At 42.5% G+C, this 16,618-nt stretch overlaps 1 protein-coding gene across 1 annotated transcript in view; it reads left to right on the forward strand.

Moving 5' to 3' along the window:
* Nucleotides 1-2,756: 2,756 nt before the first annotated feature.
* Nucleotides 2,757-16,618, forward strand: part of PAPSS1 (3'-phosphoadenosine 5'-phosphosulfate synthase 1) — a 45,916-nt gene continuing 32,054 nt past the window's right edge. Inside the window, exons 1-4 of the mRNA XM_086463973.1 lie at nucleotides 2,757-2,816; nucleotides 9,763-9,877; nucleotides 13,437-13,672; nucleotides 14,979-15,117. Of these exons, the coding sequence (XP_086320099.1) occupies nucleotides 2,757-2,816; nucleotides 9,763-9,877; nucleotides 13,437-13,672; nucleotides 14,979-15,117 (550 nt within the window). The remainder of the gene's footprint in view (nucleotides 2,817-9,762; nucleotides 9,878-13,436; nucleotides 13,673-14,978; nucleotides 15,118-16,618) is intronic.

The following is a 16,618-nucleotide window of genomic DNA, read 5'->3' on the forward strand; positions in this document are numbered from 1 at the left end:
CATGGAGCAGATCCTCCTGGAATGTGCTAGGGCACATGGAAAATAAGGAGGTGATTTGTGACAGCCAACATGGCTTCACTCAGGGCAAATCAGTCGTGCCTGAACAAATTTGGTGGCCTTCTATGATGGGGTTACAGCGTTGGAGGGTAAGGGAAGAGCAACCGACATCATCTACCTGGACTTGTGCAAAGCATTTGACACTGTCCCACATGACATCCTTGCTTCTAAACTGGAGAGACGTCGATTCGACAAATAGACCACCTGGTGGATCAGGAATTGGCTAGATGGTGGCACTCAAAGAGTCTCAGTCAATGGCCCGATCTCTGAGCGGAGACCAGTGATGAGTGGTGTTCCTTAAGGGTTGGTATTGGGACCAGTGCTGTTCAACATCTTTGTGGGCGACGTGGACAGCGGGATTGAGTGCACCCTCAGCAAGTTTGCCGATGATGCCAAGCTGTGTGGTGCAGTCGACACGCTGGAGGGAAGGGAGGCCATCCAGAGGGACCTTGACAGGCTGGAGAGGTGGCACTGTGCAAACCTCATGAAGTTCAACAAGGTCAAGTGCAAGGTCCTGCACCTGCGTTGGGGCAAACCCCGGTACCAATACAGGCTGGGCAACGAGTGGATTGAGAGCAGCCCTGCCGAGAAGGACTTGGGGGTACTGGTGGATGAAAAGCTGGACATGACCCAGCAAGGTGCGCTCACAGCCCAGAAAGCCAATTGCATCCTGGGCTGCATCAAGAGAAGTGTGGCCAGCAGGTCGAGGGAGGGGATTCTCCCCCTCTGCTCTACTCTGGTGAGACCCCACCTGCAGTGCTGCATTCAGCTCTGGGGCCCCCAGCACAAGAGAGACATGGACCTGCTTGAGTGGGTCCAGAGGAGGCCACAAAGATGATCAGGGGGCTGGAGCACCTCCCCAATGAGGACAGGCTGAGAGAGTTGGGGTTGTTCAGCCTGGAGAAGAGAAGGCTCTGGGGAGACCTTATAGCGGCCTTCCAGTACTTAAAGGGGACCTGCAGGAAAGGTGGGGAGGGACTCTTGATCAGGGAGGGTAGTGATAGGACAAGGGGTCATGGTTTCAAACTGAAAGAGGACAGATTTAGATTAGATATTAGGAAGAAACTCTTTCCTGTGAGGGTGGTGAGGCACTGGAACAGAGGTGTGGCTGCCCCCTCCCTGGCAGTGTTCAAGGCCAGGCTGGATGGGGCTTTGAGCAACCTGGTCTGGTGGGAGGTGTCCCTGCCCATGGCAGGGGGTTGGAACTGGGTGATCTTTGAGGTCCCTTCCAACCTAAACCATTTTCTATGATTCTATGAATTCATAGGCTGTTAATTTCCTCCCAAATCTTTGTATAAATTAGCATTTATTTGCTTCCTATGTTTAAAAAATGCTTCTCATCTCCCTCTTTAATAGTTTAAGGTGGTTAAGGTGTTAGAGAGGCAAAATGCATGGGCAGCTCTGGATGGACTTAGATGTCAAACTTCTGTACACCAAAAATATGTTTACATTTTCACTGAAACACCATTGACAAGAACTGATGAAATATGACCTATGCTTGTGGCATTAACCTCTGCAAAATATGTAAGTGTTGGTCATTGCCTGATACACCTCATCTACGTGTGTGGCTTTACTATATAGTTAATATATTATGCATATGTATGTATACATTATTTTAGAATACTAGTGTGATTGCACTAATCAAGGTAATCTGATTTAGAAATTTTTTTTTAATACTGTTCTGGTTTGGGCTGGGATAGAGTTAATTTCTTCATAGTAGCTGGTATGGGGCTATGCAGGAAACAGCATTGATAGCGCAGGGATGTTTTAGTTACTGCAGGAAGCGTAACTCCTGCTAGCACGGCATCATCCCACGGTAAGATTAGCGCCCAAGTGCTAAAGCAGTTCCTTTCTGGAAGTAAGAGTCCAAGAACTTCTGGTTCTAAATTTACAATAAGAGACATTTCCTAGAACGTAGCCCTGTTTGGTGGATAAATCCTTGTGAGCGGGAGATTTAATTGAAACAATCCCTGCCCTCCAAGTCACTCGTGCCCACATTCCCGCTGGCACCCACTCTGCAGCTTCGCGCAGTTTCATCACCTCCAAGCTGAAGCTCTGCCGCAAAGCCCTCTCTTTCTTCAAAGGCAGGGGAAAGAGCGCTCTGCTTTGGCTGCGTCTTGCCCTTGTCACAGAAAAATGAGGCAGCCACTTCACCTCAACTTGTCCTGAGGGGCAGAACAGCCTCTCCCCCACCTCTCTGGGGTAGCTGGAGGAGGTGGGGGGCTTCTGGGATGCTGGTGCCAGCGGAGGGATCCCGGCAGCCGTTCTTGCTGCAGCCGCCCTCACTGCCGAACGAGGAGGGCTGACCGAGCCACTCATGGCCTTTCACGCAAGAGATGACGCCGCCCCAGCGCCACGCTGCAGCGCCGGGTCCCGCGGGTCCCGCGGCCGGGCAGCCCCGCCGCCCGCTAGGGGCAGCCGCGGGCGGGCCCCAGCGGCAACGGCGGAAGCAGCTGCCTCCCGCCGCCACCGCCCTCCCTGGCGCGCGTCACGACGCGGCGCACGCGCGTGGCCGGCCTCCTACACCCCCCCCCCCCCCCCCGCCGGGCCGCGGCTCCTCCCTGCACCACCTTTGGCCGCGCCGCGGGCGGGGACGCGCACACGGCACAGCTCCCCGGCGGCTTCGTCCGCATCCAGCATCACCGGGGAAGGCGCCTTCTCCTCTTCCTTCCCTTTCTCCTCCCGCTGCCCCTGCGGCCATGGAGCTGCCCGAGAGCCAGTGCAAGAAAGTCAAGCTGAGCAACAGGGTGCCGAGCTGGGTGAGCGGGCGGGCGGGTAGCGGTGCGCCTGTGGGCAGGTGGGCGTGCGGGGGAGCGGAGCGGGGAGGGAGGGATGGAAGGAAGGAAGGAAGGAAGGAAGAAAGAAAAGCGGCCGAGCTCCGTGGTGATGTGGCAGTGGGCGGCAGCGAGGACCGGGGGCTCCCTGCTCCGCTCGCTGCCGACCGGGGCGGGGAGGGATGCGGGGCGGGGTTGCTGCTCGCGGGGCGCCGCGAGCTGAGCCCGTTAACGAGCGGCCGCGCGGGCTCCCTGAGCGGAGCGTCGCCGTGGAGCCTGGCGGGGGCGGCCCGGGGCGGGGGGGGGGGGGGGGGGGGGGGGGGGCGGCTGTGCCCCGGCCCGGCGTGTTGCTGCTCTGTCGGGCAGGCGGGGGCTGTCGGGGGGGGAGTGGGGAGGGCAGGAAGACCCTCCGGAGGGGACCGGGAGTTTGGAGGTTTCATCCCTGTCTCTTCCTTCGAGAGCCCTCAGCTTCCAGCGTTTTGGAAGAAGGAAGGCTGAAGAATGTGTTGTACAATGTGGCCATTCATAAACCTGGGCTGGCCAAAGACTGAGGTTCTTTGTGTGCTGGGTGTTCTGTGGCAAACTGTCGAGACAGGATTTGAAAAAATCTAACCAAAGCCTTCATTCTTGTTTATAAAGATGGGGGAAGGTCGGCTTACAGCGAAGACCAAAATGCAGCTATTTAGAAGACACATTGCAGGCCTTTGAGAACATTTGATACTTTTGGTGATGCAAGATGAGTGGGGGGAAAAAAAAAAAAAAGTATGATTTCTTTCAAACAGTGCTGAGCTGAAGCAGATGAGAGATAAGATCGAGAAAACATTTGATATGAAAGTAACAATATAAAACAGTCTTCGAAGTCTTGCTGTTAGTACAGGCCACAACTTTCTTATCAAAATGACGAATCTATTAAAGGAGAAAAGAGTCTCACGGTTGCCTGAAAAACAGGGAAGTTGGTATTCTACTAAAAGACGTTCAGTAGGTCTTGGGCCTGTCCAAGCCTCTTCCACTATGTACAAGTTCAAACTTGTTTATGTAACTGTCATTGGTAAGTTATGTTCTTTCAATTTCCTTGAGGAAAAGGCAAAATCGGATGTTACAAAGACAGTGAAACAGATCACGTCTGGGTGGGGGTAACAAAGTGTATTCAAAAGTTAATCGGTATCATTTATTTGTCAGATGCAAAGCTGACGTGGGTTTGTCCAAACCAGGACAATTACAGGTTAAAAAAAAGTTAACTGTCATTAACAGTTTGTGGGGTTCAGTTGAGGTTAGCAACTCCCTCTATGTTACGTGGCAAGCGGAGGAAGTCTTCCGCTTCTCCCTTTTTCTTCAGAAGATCTCAGCTGAAATGCTCTTCATAGCCCAATAAGCTTCACCAAGAAAAAAAAATGCTGCTGATTCACATGCTTCACAGACAAATGTTCTGGCACTTCTGACTCTGCGTCTGTTCAGCTGAGAGCAGTCAGAGAGACCCATTCTACCCTGATAGAATTGGCAGCCCTGAGGAGAGTGGGCAGAGCCTTGTCTTCCAGACTTTCTCTGGCTGCCCAGCACTATTCAGAGCACACCTCTGTCTGTAGAAATCCCCTCGCCAAGCACCCGTCTGAGCACGGCAAACTCCAAGGTGCAGAGCAGCATGCAACATAGCCACAAATACTGCTGTTCGATATGAGGACTTGTGGAACACTTTCTTTAGTGTAGCTCAAATTCCTGACATGGCTGGGGTGTTGCATCATTTTGCAGGTAACGCCTAATGAGAACTTGCTCCAATCCTTGTTTCTGAGAGCACATTCAGCAGAGGCATTTCTGGCCTCGTTTTTGTCCATTCCCTCTGATGCCAGCCAGTAACTCTGCTCCAGCACGGGTGAATAAGCTGACTGCTGTTGGTCATGCTGTTACTGCAGCAGGTGGCGAGTGAAGATACACACCCTAGATTACAAGTGTCACCAAGTTCCTTGTATCCACAGTACTGTGGAAGATTCTGGCTGCTTTCTGCTGCTGTGATTTTTGAAACTCTCCCAGCATTAGAACACCTGGGAAAGATGAGCTAGTCCATGTTAGTGGCAGAAGGGCATGCATTCGGCAGATTGGATGGCGCCACATGCGCAGGTGTTTAAATGCCTTATTGTATCAGTATCACTGTGGCAAGCTGCATTCTGGAGGGCCGTTGTGAGAAAAAAGGTAAGAAATTTTGTTGTAAGTGGGAGAAAATGTAATGCTGTAGGCTATGGCAGAATATGGACTGGTGAATTTAGTTTTTTGATAACTATAAAAGTCTTCTTGTTCAGATATCATTTCTGATATAATTTCTGGGCTTGCCCTTCTTTCCCAAGCACAGTTGTCCAAATCAGAATGCAAATTTTCAAACCAGAATTTGAGAAGGTAGCTATTGGAAGGCATTCCTGGCAGATCTGTTGGTGAAAAGGCCTTGAAACCTCATCTAAATGCATGAACAAATGGACTCTCAAGTGAAATGCTTTAGCATCCACGGTAGCTGAATTTTTATGTTGTAACTACGTCTGTTCTCCTTGCTTGTGTTTGTATGTGGACAAAGAAATGGGGCAATGTTCAGTCTGAGTTGCTGTTTGGCTATTGAGGAGAGCAGTTTGGAGGGGAAAAACCTGTCATTTGCCGGACTTATTGGTGCTGAAGAGTAAATGCAATAAAAACGTGTTATTATCGGGATACCCCTGGCTTATAAGAGGCGCATGGTGAGCAACTTAGCAAATGGCCTAGAAAATATCTGAGGTGATTAGGAAATGGGAAAGGCATTAAAGATAAATACATTTCAGAGGTGATGCTGGATGTTAGCTTACAGGAGTTGTTAGCTTGGCAAATCAACACCATCGTCTTAGAGCAGAAGAATATGGAATTGGTCACAGCTTCTGGAGTATATATGGCTCATATTGAAACCATGCCTGTTCTTCACACAGTTCTTTCCTGGTGCTTCCAGCCTCAAAGCTGTCTTAAGTTGGTGCTGTCAACTGGGGAGTCTCTGCTTGCCATTGAAAGCTTTACTTCCTATTTCAGAGGTCTTGCTTTGTGAAAAGTTAAAATTTGTTGTGAACTGACTGTAGAAGCACAATGTTTCATTGTTGCTCTGAAGTAATGAAGAATAAATTCAGTTTATGCCAGTGTAGTGATCTCTCAAGTATGAAACAATTAAGCAATAATCTTTTTTTTTCTTCCATCTTTTGATATTGGTGTTGCAACTTGGGTTTGCTTTTCTTCATGTGGATGTCTGACCTGAGTTCTTATGTCAGAGGTGTTTGGCACTGATAGTCAGATTGGGCTTTGGCAAAAAAAATTTCATAGTTGCAACTGGGCAAAACATCAAGAATAGAATAAGAAAAAAAAATCTGGGTCACGTTTATGTCGTCAAATCTTTACATAGAGAAATTGACAGAGTTGGTGTTTCCTCTTGGTCAACATCTTCTTTCTTCCTTCTGTTCCTGTAGTTCTTAGATGTCTGTGTTCATTTCCCTGGGCAACTAACTGCAAAGCTAAAAGGTTACCTTATGCCAAAAGTAACCTATGGAGTCATCCTTCCTTACTCTCTGATTGTTGCGGCTCTTCAGTGCACATCTGTGAAAGGCTTGTTACTTTAATACTTGGTATTGTTTCATCTTCGGTAAAAAGACATTAGCCTATTGTGGCATTTCAGATTTCGTGTGAGACACAAACTAGCATAGTGGGGGAGAGGAAGGGAAGAATATGTCGGCCTTCCTAGCTGACAGTACTGTTATAATGAAACACAGTGAACTGAAGCATTATTTCTGTTTAACTTGGTGAGTAGGAGGGAAAAATATTAAAATGCAATGTTTGCATAAGTACTGCAGAAGCACTTAATGTGTAACATGGGGTGGAGGAAATATTTTTGTAGGCAAGTCAGAGGAAATTTTTGATGTTTGTAAAAAAGCAGATAAATAGACCTTTGAGATTAATGCCCTTTTTTTTCATTAGCCCCTAACAAAAATCTAGTGCGTCCTTCCAGTAGCGACTATTATAGTGAATGGAATTAGGCTAAGAAGTTTAAAATAGCCTCTTTAAAGAGTATTTGCTCATCACATTGAGTTTTTCTGTTATTCATTTTCTTATGTTTTGTTTCTTATAACATTGATAATGTGGATCTGCAAGGTGAATGATGCTTTGATTCAGTTTAAAAGGAAATGTCTGCTCTTTATTTTTGCTGTCATTTTGGATGGCCATTTAATTTCATTGATTGATATTGATAAAATTTTATGTACAGGAGCTTGAAGACTGGCTAAATAATTTAAGAGCACAACCAGTGTGAGCCACTGAGTTCTGCTCCTGAGTATTTTTCCTGTGCCACATCAATATTTGTAGTAAGTGTATGTATCCGGGATAGTAATTAAAAACTTATCTTGAGGATCCAATGTTCAGCTTATGTTGCTCAGTGATGGTCGTGAATCATCTAGCAGCAAAGCAGATGTGATTAGGAAACATTACTTTTGTTTTTCAGCAAGAGAGAATGACTTCCTCAATTATTGACTCTTTAGAGCACTTCTATAAAAAGCTGGTTTCTGTTGGAAGATAAGGAGGATTTTGGTACTGCTTTGCCCAGGAGTAGTACAGAGCTGTCTTGTTTATGTGCACGCGTACATAAACAAAGGGTGGGGCTGCTGGGGATGGGTTAGTTTTTGAATGTATGCAGACTGTTTGGGCACTTTAACCTTTAGTCTTGGGAGCCTGCCTCTGAGGTACAGATGGATTCTTGTCCCCACAGAGCTTGCTGGCTGCTCTGTTAAGCTTGTGTGCCTTGTACTCTAGCAATCTGTTGATCTTCTCATTGCTGTGATTTGTCATCTCTGCTAATTTGCTACTTGATTTGGTTTTTTTTCTTTTTCAAAGTTGTGTCTTTTTCATCATTTTAAGAATCCCTCTTGCCTGGTTCCTCAGGGTTTCATGTGTTTTGTAAGCCTGGTGCAATACCCTGATCGGTTCCATTGCCGCTTTGCTAGATCTGGAAAACAAAGAAAACTGATGTAACTTACTGAATACTGACTGGAAGAAGTCTCCTTGAATGAGACATTTGACCTCCAAAGTATTTGAGTCTGATATTGCCACAAGTCAAAAGCAAAGCATGTGTGTTTTTATGTTTTAATGTAAAAGAGCTCACTGGGACAGTGGCATGGGAGCTGTGCTTTGAGACTGTTTATCCAGTGTCTGGTACAGTACAGTACAGCTGGAATTAGTGAGAGAGTGTGTTGCTATTAATGTATTTGTTTGAATTGCTGTGTACATTCATTATGCACAGTATATTTTTCTTTTAATTGAAGGCTAAGTACTTAAATGCTCTTTGTTGTTTTTAATTCTGTAATTTATGCATTTGCTTGCTGGGATCTCCAATGTTATGTAGGGCAGAATTGTTTCTACTGCAAGAAGAAAGAGGTTTTGATTTTTTGACTCTTTGACTTCTGGTTTTAGTTAGCTGTATTGCACTGACTTCGTCTGCAAACCAGCTTTGTTTTAGGAGATAATTTATTTGAAGATAACATGATCAGCAAATGTAACTTCATTTGGTATGCTCATAACCTGTTTGCAGGTGGTGGTTTCTTATGGCTTGGTATTCAGGCTTCATCTAGTTTTAGATGCTGGCCTGTCACCACTGAATTACAGAGCTGTTGTATTTAAACATCTGTTCCTACCATGAGTTTCTGTTTGTATTAACTATGAGCACAGCTGTGTATAGCTGTGGGGACATACAATCACACAAATTCGTAACTTCCAATTGTGTTATAGATAAACTTTTGAAGTGTTTTTCTGCAGGAGAATGATGTAGCAGCTGTTCTTGAAGGTTTTCTACTTGGTGGTGTCTCTCTCAAACTATGAACAGCTCTCTGGTAGTACTCCGTTGATGAGTATCCTTGCTTCTTTTTTTTTTATTAGATGTCATAAGTGCTTTCCTTTCCAGCTACAAAGATGAAAGAAAAGATTGCAAATACCTTGCAACATGTTTGTAAGCAAGAGAAGTCAAAGCAGCATTATATATACCACTAATCCCTCCCACCCCTCTTTTTGTTTTAAGCCTTCTCTTCTGTTTGATTGTTCATGCTCTGTCTGGTTATCTAAGGTCTTGATCTTTTATGAACAAAGTTCATATAACTAGATACCATTAAAGCTTAAGGGAATGCTGAAGCTATCTTCCTGTGGGTTTCCTCACCTTAGATTGCAAAATGTGTTTGACAGCAGTATAATCTTATTGAAGATATTCATACAGCAGCTTATTATGATGAATAAATAATTTTAAGAGAGTCTGTAACGAGCTTTGTTTTAATTAAAATTATATTACAAAAATCCCGTATTTTAAGGTAAATTCTTTAATAAGTCGCTTAGAAATAGTGCTTTCGTTAAACACTTGAAATATATAATAATTGTTTCAATTCTGGAGACTGGAGATATGATAGGTAAAGGCAGAATGGTTTAGAGGTGTGTCTGCTGAACTGAAGGTTGGACCAGACATGCATAGTTTGCAATGAAAAGGCCTCTTAAGAGGAGTTAAAATTTAGCCAATGTTTGGCTGTTTTATGACAGAAACGTTTAGCTCGGAGAGAGAGAGAATCTATTTGATCTTAGATTTAAATGACTTAAATAGAAGTAAAGTCTAGCAGCTCTAGCAGTTAATCTCTATAGTTGATTTTTAAGTGAGCTGTATTTGAAATTAGCGGTCGACTAGCCTGGCAATCCCAAGTTTCACAGAGGAAGCACAAGGGATGTGGTTTTCTGTGGCTGGCTTTTCTGATTTCCTTTGTGTCCTTTGATCTGTGCTGCAGCTGATGGATTGGGTATTGTTTTTACTTCCATTGGTCTGTCTCACAAGTCTTTCTTTGTGCCTGTGAATAAGTTTTAGTATGCTTTGCCAGCTCACCCTTTCAGGAGTTAAAGATCTAATCAACTTCTTTTACAGGGAATGCAGAGGGCAACTAATGTTACCTACCAAGCTCATCATGTCAGCAGGAATAAGAGAGGCCAAGTGGTGGGAACAAGAAGTGGTTTTCGTGGATGCACGGTCTGGTTAACAGGTACAGTCGCAGATCTCTGAGGTTCCTTTTGTTTTAGTTACTCTTCTGAAAAGCTACTTAGCTGTAGCTCCTTTCTTTCATGCGAAGTTGAATGTTTGTGGAATCTAAGACCTTGATGCAATTTTTTTTTTTACTATTTTTAGGTAGACTAGCAAGAAATTGCTCTGGGACAGACAGTAGCTTCAGAATGTGTTTTGTTCAGTGCTTTAGGAGCACTGTTTATTTGGCGCTGTCCACTGCTTAATTCTGGTTGAGTTTTGGAGTGTGTGTGGGTTTTTTTAGTGGTTTAATCAATTCTGGCTCTTCTTACTGTCCATTCTGCCTGTTAACAAATGAAACCTAGCTGCCTTTTTTTTTTTTTTTTTTGAGAGTCTGTGTTTCTGAATCTTTTCTGTAAAGGGCTCTTCTCTTTGGAATCTTGTCTCCTTGGGTTGAAATCACTGTTCAACATAAAGCTATGCCTTTGGACAGCAATTGCATGCTGAGGCAATGCACACTGGGAGTTATTTTTTTTAATTGGTACCATGTTTTTTTTCCACTGAATTATTTTGATTGTAAAAAGACAGGGTAAGTAAATTCTGGAAGACTGCTTTGTTTCATAACTGAGGAGATTTTTTTTTGTTCTGTCTTTTAAAGTTCCTGGAAACTTTGACATATTTCCTTTGGAGTTTTTTTCAGTTAAAACTGAAAATTAAAAAAATATAACAAAATGTGTCATTTAATTAGTTTGTAAACCATTTAGAGCACTGTCGTACTGTGATACAGAAGATCTTTACAGAGTATTAGAGAACTTACTACACTAAATGAAATGTATTTCCACTACTGTTAATGAACGAGTGTGAAAGGTAAAGAGTAGTTGATAACAAATTGCTGAGAGCCATTCTGAACAGACTTGATGCAGTAGCTTGCTGTCATGTGTTTCTTTGGTTAAAAAATGGAGCCCTTTCTTTCCCTGTTTCTGTCATGTAGCTCCAGCCTCTCTCTCAGCGCTCAGATGATCTGGTAGGCTGCCTTTCTGTTTCTCCTGGTGATTCATTAATGTTCTTTTGGAAAAGGTCACGATAAAAATGTTTTCTCGGTTATCTACATGGCAACATTTTCCAGTTGTCATTCTTTTTAAACAAATGTAATCTCAATGTTCAATTTCCTTTTCTTCAGGAGGAAGAAGGGTGGTGGTAGAACACAGAAAAGTAAGAGGGCTGTAAGGTATTGAGAAGGGTGTGTGGGGGAAGCTAGGTTATCGAAGATATTTGAGCACTAATGTTAGGGAGTGGGATGGACTGTAGGTACTGAAGTAAGCACTACTACCCATTCTAGAACGGTGCCAACACGAGTCTTCAAAATTCTGCTACATTTTATAATAAAAGCTGAAACGGTGGTACACTCCTTTCAAGATTTCTCTCACCTCATCAGCACTCGTGAGGTGGGAGTGTACAAAAAGCTATTTCAGAGATCACTTTTCATTTTTAAGCTAAGATTTATTCAAAAGCTAAATTCTAATGAATGTCTTGTGCTGTCAAGACAGTGGGTCCTAGTAAAAAAAATCCTGAGTGTATCAAAAATATGGAAAGGCATTACTTAAGTAAAATAATACGCAATTTTGAGAGCGTAAGTTATTTTAAAGATTTGTCAGCTCAAAAGCTGTTTTTAGAATTCATTATCATATAACCTTAACTTTTGCATTTCATTACGTGTTGGAGACCAAATGATGTGTGAAAAGCTAGAGCATTTGAGTGAATGGCAAGCTAGATGTGAGGAAAAAATTGCAAGTCAAAGGCTGCATCAAAGAAAAATAAATGAAGTTGCTGAAATCTTAATTTGGATTGCCATGCTTATTTTCTAGGATTGGGGTTTACTTTGCTGCCAAAACAAAACTGTTCTGTTTGCAGCCTCGCTTTCCTTCTCTTGGCTCACATAAGCTGTAGTCCTTGCCCTGCATAGCCCAACCTTGAGCTGATTCAGCTTGTAAAATCATCAGTGAACTCAACACAGCCTCACCACGCACACACAAAAGAGAAAAAAAAAAAAAAAAAAGAGGGGGGAAAAAAAAAATGAGAAAGATTAGCAAACTGAGTTGGCTAATGGGCACCAGAGGTGGTGGAATAATAGAGGTAGGGTGGTGTGAGTGGAGAGAGGGTAGGGGAAGAGAGCAGGACCTCCACTTTTGGAAGCCGGTTCTGGCCTAAGTCATAACATTCAGCTTCATCATGTATAGCTGTTGCTCTCTTCAAAGTAGACAGATAAGCATTGACACGAGAAACTTGAGTTGTCCAAGAAATGTAGATAATTGTTATAGATGGCAATAGGTCATTATTCACAATTCTGCAATTTTTTCAGAGTTTTGAGTATAAGCCAAACCATAATGAAGTCTGTGAGAGGGATACAGGGGCTTTTCTTGAGAGAGGTGTGTTGGCTTAAGTTCTTATGTAGGACTTGTTCTGGGATATGTGTATTTTTTCAGTAGGCTGCTCTGTATCTTCTAGATATTTAAATTGGGTGAAGGAGGAACCAATGCAATGACTCCTCTTCTTTAAATTACCCTAAACTATTGCAGGTGTCAAGGTTTCCTTTCCACTTTGTGTTTTCTTAGAACGCACTTGTTAGCATGACTGTCATCCTTTGCTGTAGAGGTCTTAGAAGTAATACCAAACTGCTGTTTTGTGTGATTTTTTTTTTTTTTTCTGCTTTTTCTGAAAGCTAGAATAAATATTGACCTCCACTAAAAAAGATCAAAACATTTTTCTTCATCCACTAGTGCTATTTTTTTAGACTACCATTGTCCATATTTTGTTTCTTACTCAAAGGATTAATGTCATCTTATGAAGATTTGAGTTTGTGTCCCATTTATGGATTGATTGCTCTGTATAAGCTGAAGCATGTGCTCCAGATCGACTCCTGAAATCTAGTCTAGAAAATTATTTAAATACATTTTCAACTTAAAGGAAACAGTAGAGTTTCTAGTGCCAGCCAGGCTTCTCAATTGTTTAAATGTTTGTTGCTGAAGATTCTGAATTGGCCCAAAGTTTAAGGTTAAAAATGTCTTTGCTCGTTGCTAGCACACTCTGGTTAGTGGGGCATGACTCTGTGTGAGTTTTGAGTGAGTTTTGTTGTGTCTGCGGTGTGTAATTCAGTGCTGTTATTCTGCAAGGAGTAAGAACAGAGCATGGTTTGGTCTGATTCCGTTTCTTTTGTTGACTGAAATTCACTTTAGTGTGATATGTTCCTCTTCTGATGTAAACATTGCATCTTAACTCCAGTTTCTGAATTTAGTTTGCTCAGGTAGTAACAACTGCCAGGGAATGTGCACTACCTCTATAAGTGGCAGCAGCTCTCAAGGCCAAACCCTTTTGCCTGCTAATTGCACACTTAACTGTGTGCCTTACTCTCCCTGTACCTATTGTCTGTGTAAAAGGTGCTTGGCTTATATTGCAGGGAAGCACCTCCAAAAGGCCTTGCTGCTGATGCCTGACACTTTGGGGTTTTCATTCTAGCAGTGGTACAATTTGCCCTAACTTGTTTCTGTGCTTATAATAAGTATTTATATTGTTGAATATTTTAGGTCTATCTGGTGCTGGGAAGACTACAGTGAGCATGGCACTGGAGGAGTATTTAGTATGCCATGGCATTCCGTGCTACACGTTGGATGGTGACAATATTCGCCAAGGCCTTAATAAGAATCTGGGTTTCACACCAGAAGATAGAGAAGAAAATGTCCGTCGTATTGCTGAGGTTGCTAAACTGTTTGCAGATGCTGGTTTGGTGTGCATTGCTAGTTTCATCTCTCCTTATGCTCAGGTAAATGTGAACAATCTCTACATAAAGTGTAGGGAAAATAGAAAATGTCACTCAGAATTTTAGTTAGAGGAATCCCATGCTGAACTTAGCCAGAATCAAATGCTTTCTTGTTTTTTCATGACATTTATGCTTTCTAGAGATGATTGCTCAAATTTCAGAAATATTAATATTAAATATAAAAAAGTTTACATTAGTCCTATAACTGGACTTGTCCTTCAGTCTATTAGGCAGAATTATTAATCTAGTATTGGGAACAAACCCAAATGATGCTCCAAGAAAGAGTCTTAAAATTACAATGTCTTGATTGGCCCGTGTAGATTCCAGTACTTTATAAATATGAAGACTAAGTATACACTTAACCTGAAGACTCATTTACATTGTTTTTAAAAGCAGCTTTTCCTTCAGTGAATGAATGATGTGAGCTGTATTTTACCAGGTGGCCTAAGGGAAAAATGTTTAATTGCCAGTAGTTCCATTTACTTTATTTCATGCTGTGTATACAACATGACATTAGATAATACTGAAAATGAACCTAAGTCCATGTTCATGTTGTTTTGTGAAGACTTATTTTTGTCTGTGTATGAGAACTTGAATGGGAGAGAAAAAAAGGATGTGTGAACACCAGGTATCTTGAAGAATGACGCAGGGGCTCTAGCTTAGATGTTTCACAGCGTGAGAAGGTCTTATTTCTTTCGTTATAGTGGTACAAAGAATTCTTCTGATAATAATTTCAGGAAGTCAAGATCTTGCAGTAAAACAGAAGTCTTTAGATATGAAGTAAAATATTTAGTAAGAGATGGTTTTAGTGGATTTTTTGAAAATGTTCTGTTCTCTAAATGAAATTTGCCAGTTGTTTCAATGCTTGGCAAGTCATACAAATAAAATAATTTTTGGAGTATACAAGTCTTGTCAGGTTAATGAAGGTAGGGAGATCTGGCACTCTGGAGAGAAGGGTGGTCCTATCAGGAGCAGCAGGTAATACCTCCTCTGACTTTAGTGAGCTAGGCAGATGTAACTGTAGGGGATGTAACTCTTAAAATAGAGGCAGGTATAGAACGTTCTGCACTATGCCTGGGCTTTGCTGTTGGTTTTGGTTGATTTTTTTCCACTTTTTCCCATGCGATGAACTGTAGCCAAACCGATGTAGCTTGCAGGGCACCAGTTGATCAAATCATATTTATTTTTTCAAACTTTGAAAACTTGTCCACATTTCACTATCAGCTTCTTTAAAATGAACTTAAAGAGCAGAAATACAATAACAATATGTCGATACAATCTTTTAGGGCTTTTTTCTGTTTTCTTTCAGGATCGTAATAATGCCAGACGAATTCATGAAGGGGCAAGTTTGCCTTTTTTTGAAGTATTTGTGGATGCTCCATTGCATGTCTGTGAGCAAAGAGACGTTAAAGGACTCTATAAGAAAGCCAGGGCTGGAGAAATTAAAGGTGAATGAACCTAGATGTTACATCCTTTCTACATAAGTGAAATGTTGATGTAATTTGACTGCATGGAAGTGAATGTGCTCAAGTCTGTGAGTGTATCACCCTTAAAAGCAGCATGGACGGGACAGGACTGAGCAGAAAATTGGGATCAACTTCTAGCTCATGCAACTGACTAGTTAAATGCATAGGACAGTAAAAGGGCAGACGTGACTATCCTCACATCGAAAAACATTGAGCAGATTACATGGTTTCTATTGCAAGCTCTTATGATTGTGGATTAGTCTATCTCCTTTGTGTGTTCATTGGCTAGTTAAAAAAGAGCCTGAGTCTCTGTAAGGTCCATAAAAAAACTGATTAATAAAAATTAACTAACTTCTTCCAAAAAATAAAGCATGATCATCATCTTTCTGTAAAAACCATTAAGAACACTTCTGAAGAGTCTAACTTTTATTTTGAAATTAGATTTCTGTGACAGTGCCCATGAAAATTATTTCCTATCCCCAGCCTCAGATCAAGATTTAAGTACAGCCTGCAATACAAAAATCTTAAATGTGTAATCGCTCATTGTTTCAAGTGCTTCTTTACTCTGTGTTATGTTATAGTTTGCAGAGGCTGACAATAGCGCTTTTTATCTGTATTAAAGAAGTTTTTAAAGTAATCACTTTCAGGGGCTGAGTTTGTTGTAATGATGAATTCACTGTTAATCAAAAGTGATATAAAATTCAAGAATTCTAAGATTCCACATGAGTGGTTGCTTGATACTTCTAGTACTACCAAATAAATTAGGACATGATTAGGGGACTGGAGTATCTCTCTTATGAGGAAAGGCTGAGAGACCTGGGACTCTTTAGCCTGGACAAGAGAAGACTGAGAGGGGACCTTATCAACACTTATATCTATAGGGTGGGTGTCAAGAGGATGGGGCCAGGCTCTTTTCAGTGGTGCTCAGCTACAGGACAAGGGGCAATGGGCATGAACTGGAGCACCAGAAGTTGCAGCTGGATATGAGGAAAAACTTACATTAAGGGTGACAGAGCACTGGAACAGGCTGCCCAGGGAGGTTGTGGAGTCTCCTTTTCCAGGGACATTCAGAACCTGCCTGGACACAGTCCTATGTGACCTGCTGTACGTGGTCCTGATCTGGCAGGGGGGTTGGACTGGATGATCTTTTGAGGTCCCTTCCAACCCCTACCATTCTGTAATTGTGATTCAGATTCTATACAGCTTTTGAAACAGATACCAGCCTTTTTTTATCACACCACTGCAGCAATTGATCTTTTTCTTAGATGGGGAGTTAAGCTACTGATTTTTGAGAGTATTTAAGTCCAAAGTGAAAAACTCGAGTCTTAGTGTTTGCATTTGCAATTGTAGAGGATGCAGATGTTCAGTTGCAGTAGCCCAGCTGATATTTCTGCTGCAGATCTGACTTGTAGTGCTTACATGCTTTGCCTTTGGGCTCGAGTTTTCCTTCTTGTTCATGCATTGTTAGTCAGAATCTCCTCTG

Source organism: Leptosomus discolor, chromosome 4 (assembly GCF_034619465.1).
Source record: "Leptosomus discolor isolate bLepDis1 chromosome 4, bLepDis1.hap2, whole genome shotgun sequence".
NCBI classification, from domain to species: Eukaryota; Metazoa; Chordata; class Aves; order Leptosomiformes; family Leptosomidae; genus Leptosomus; species Leptosomus discolor.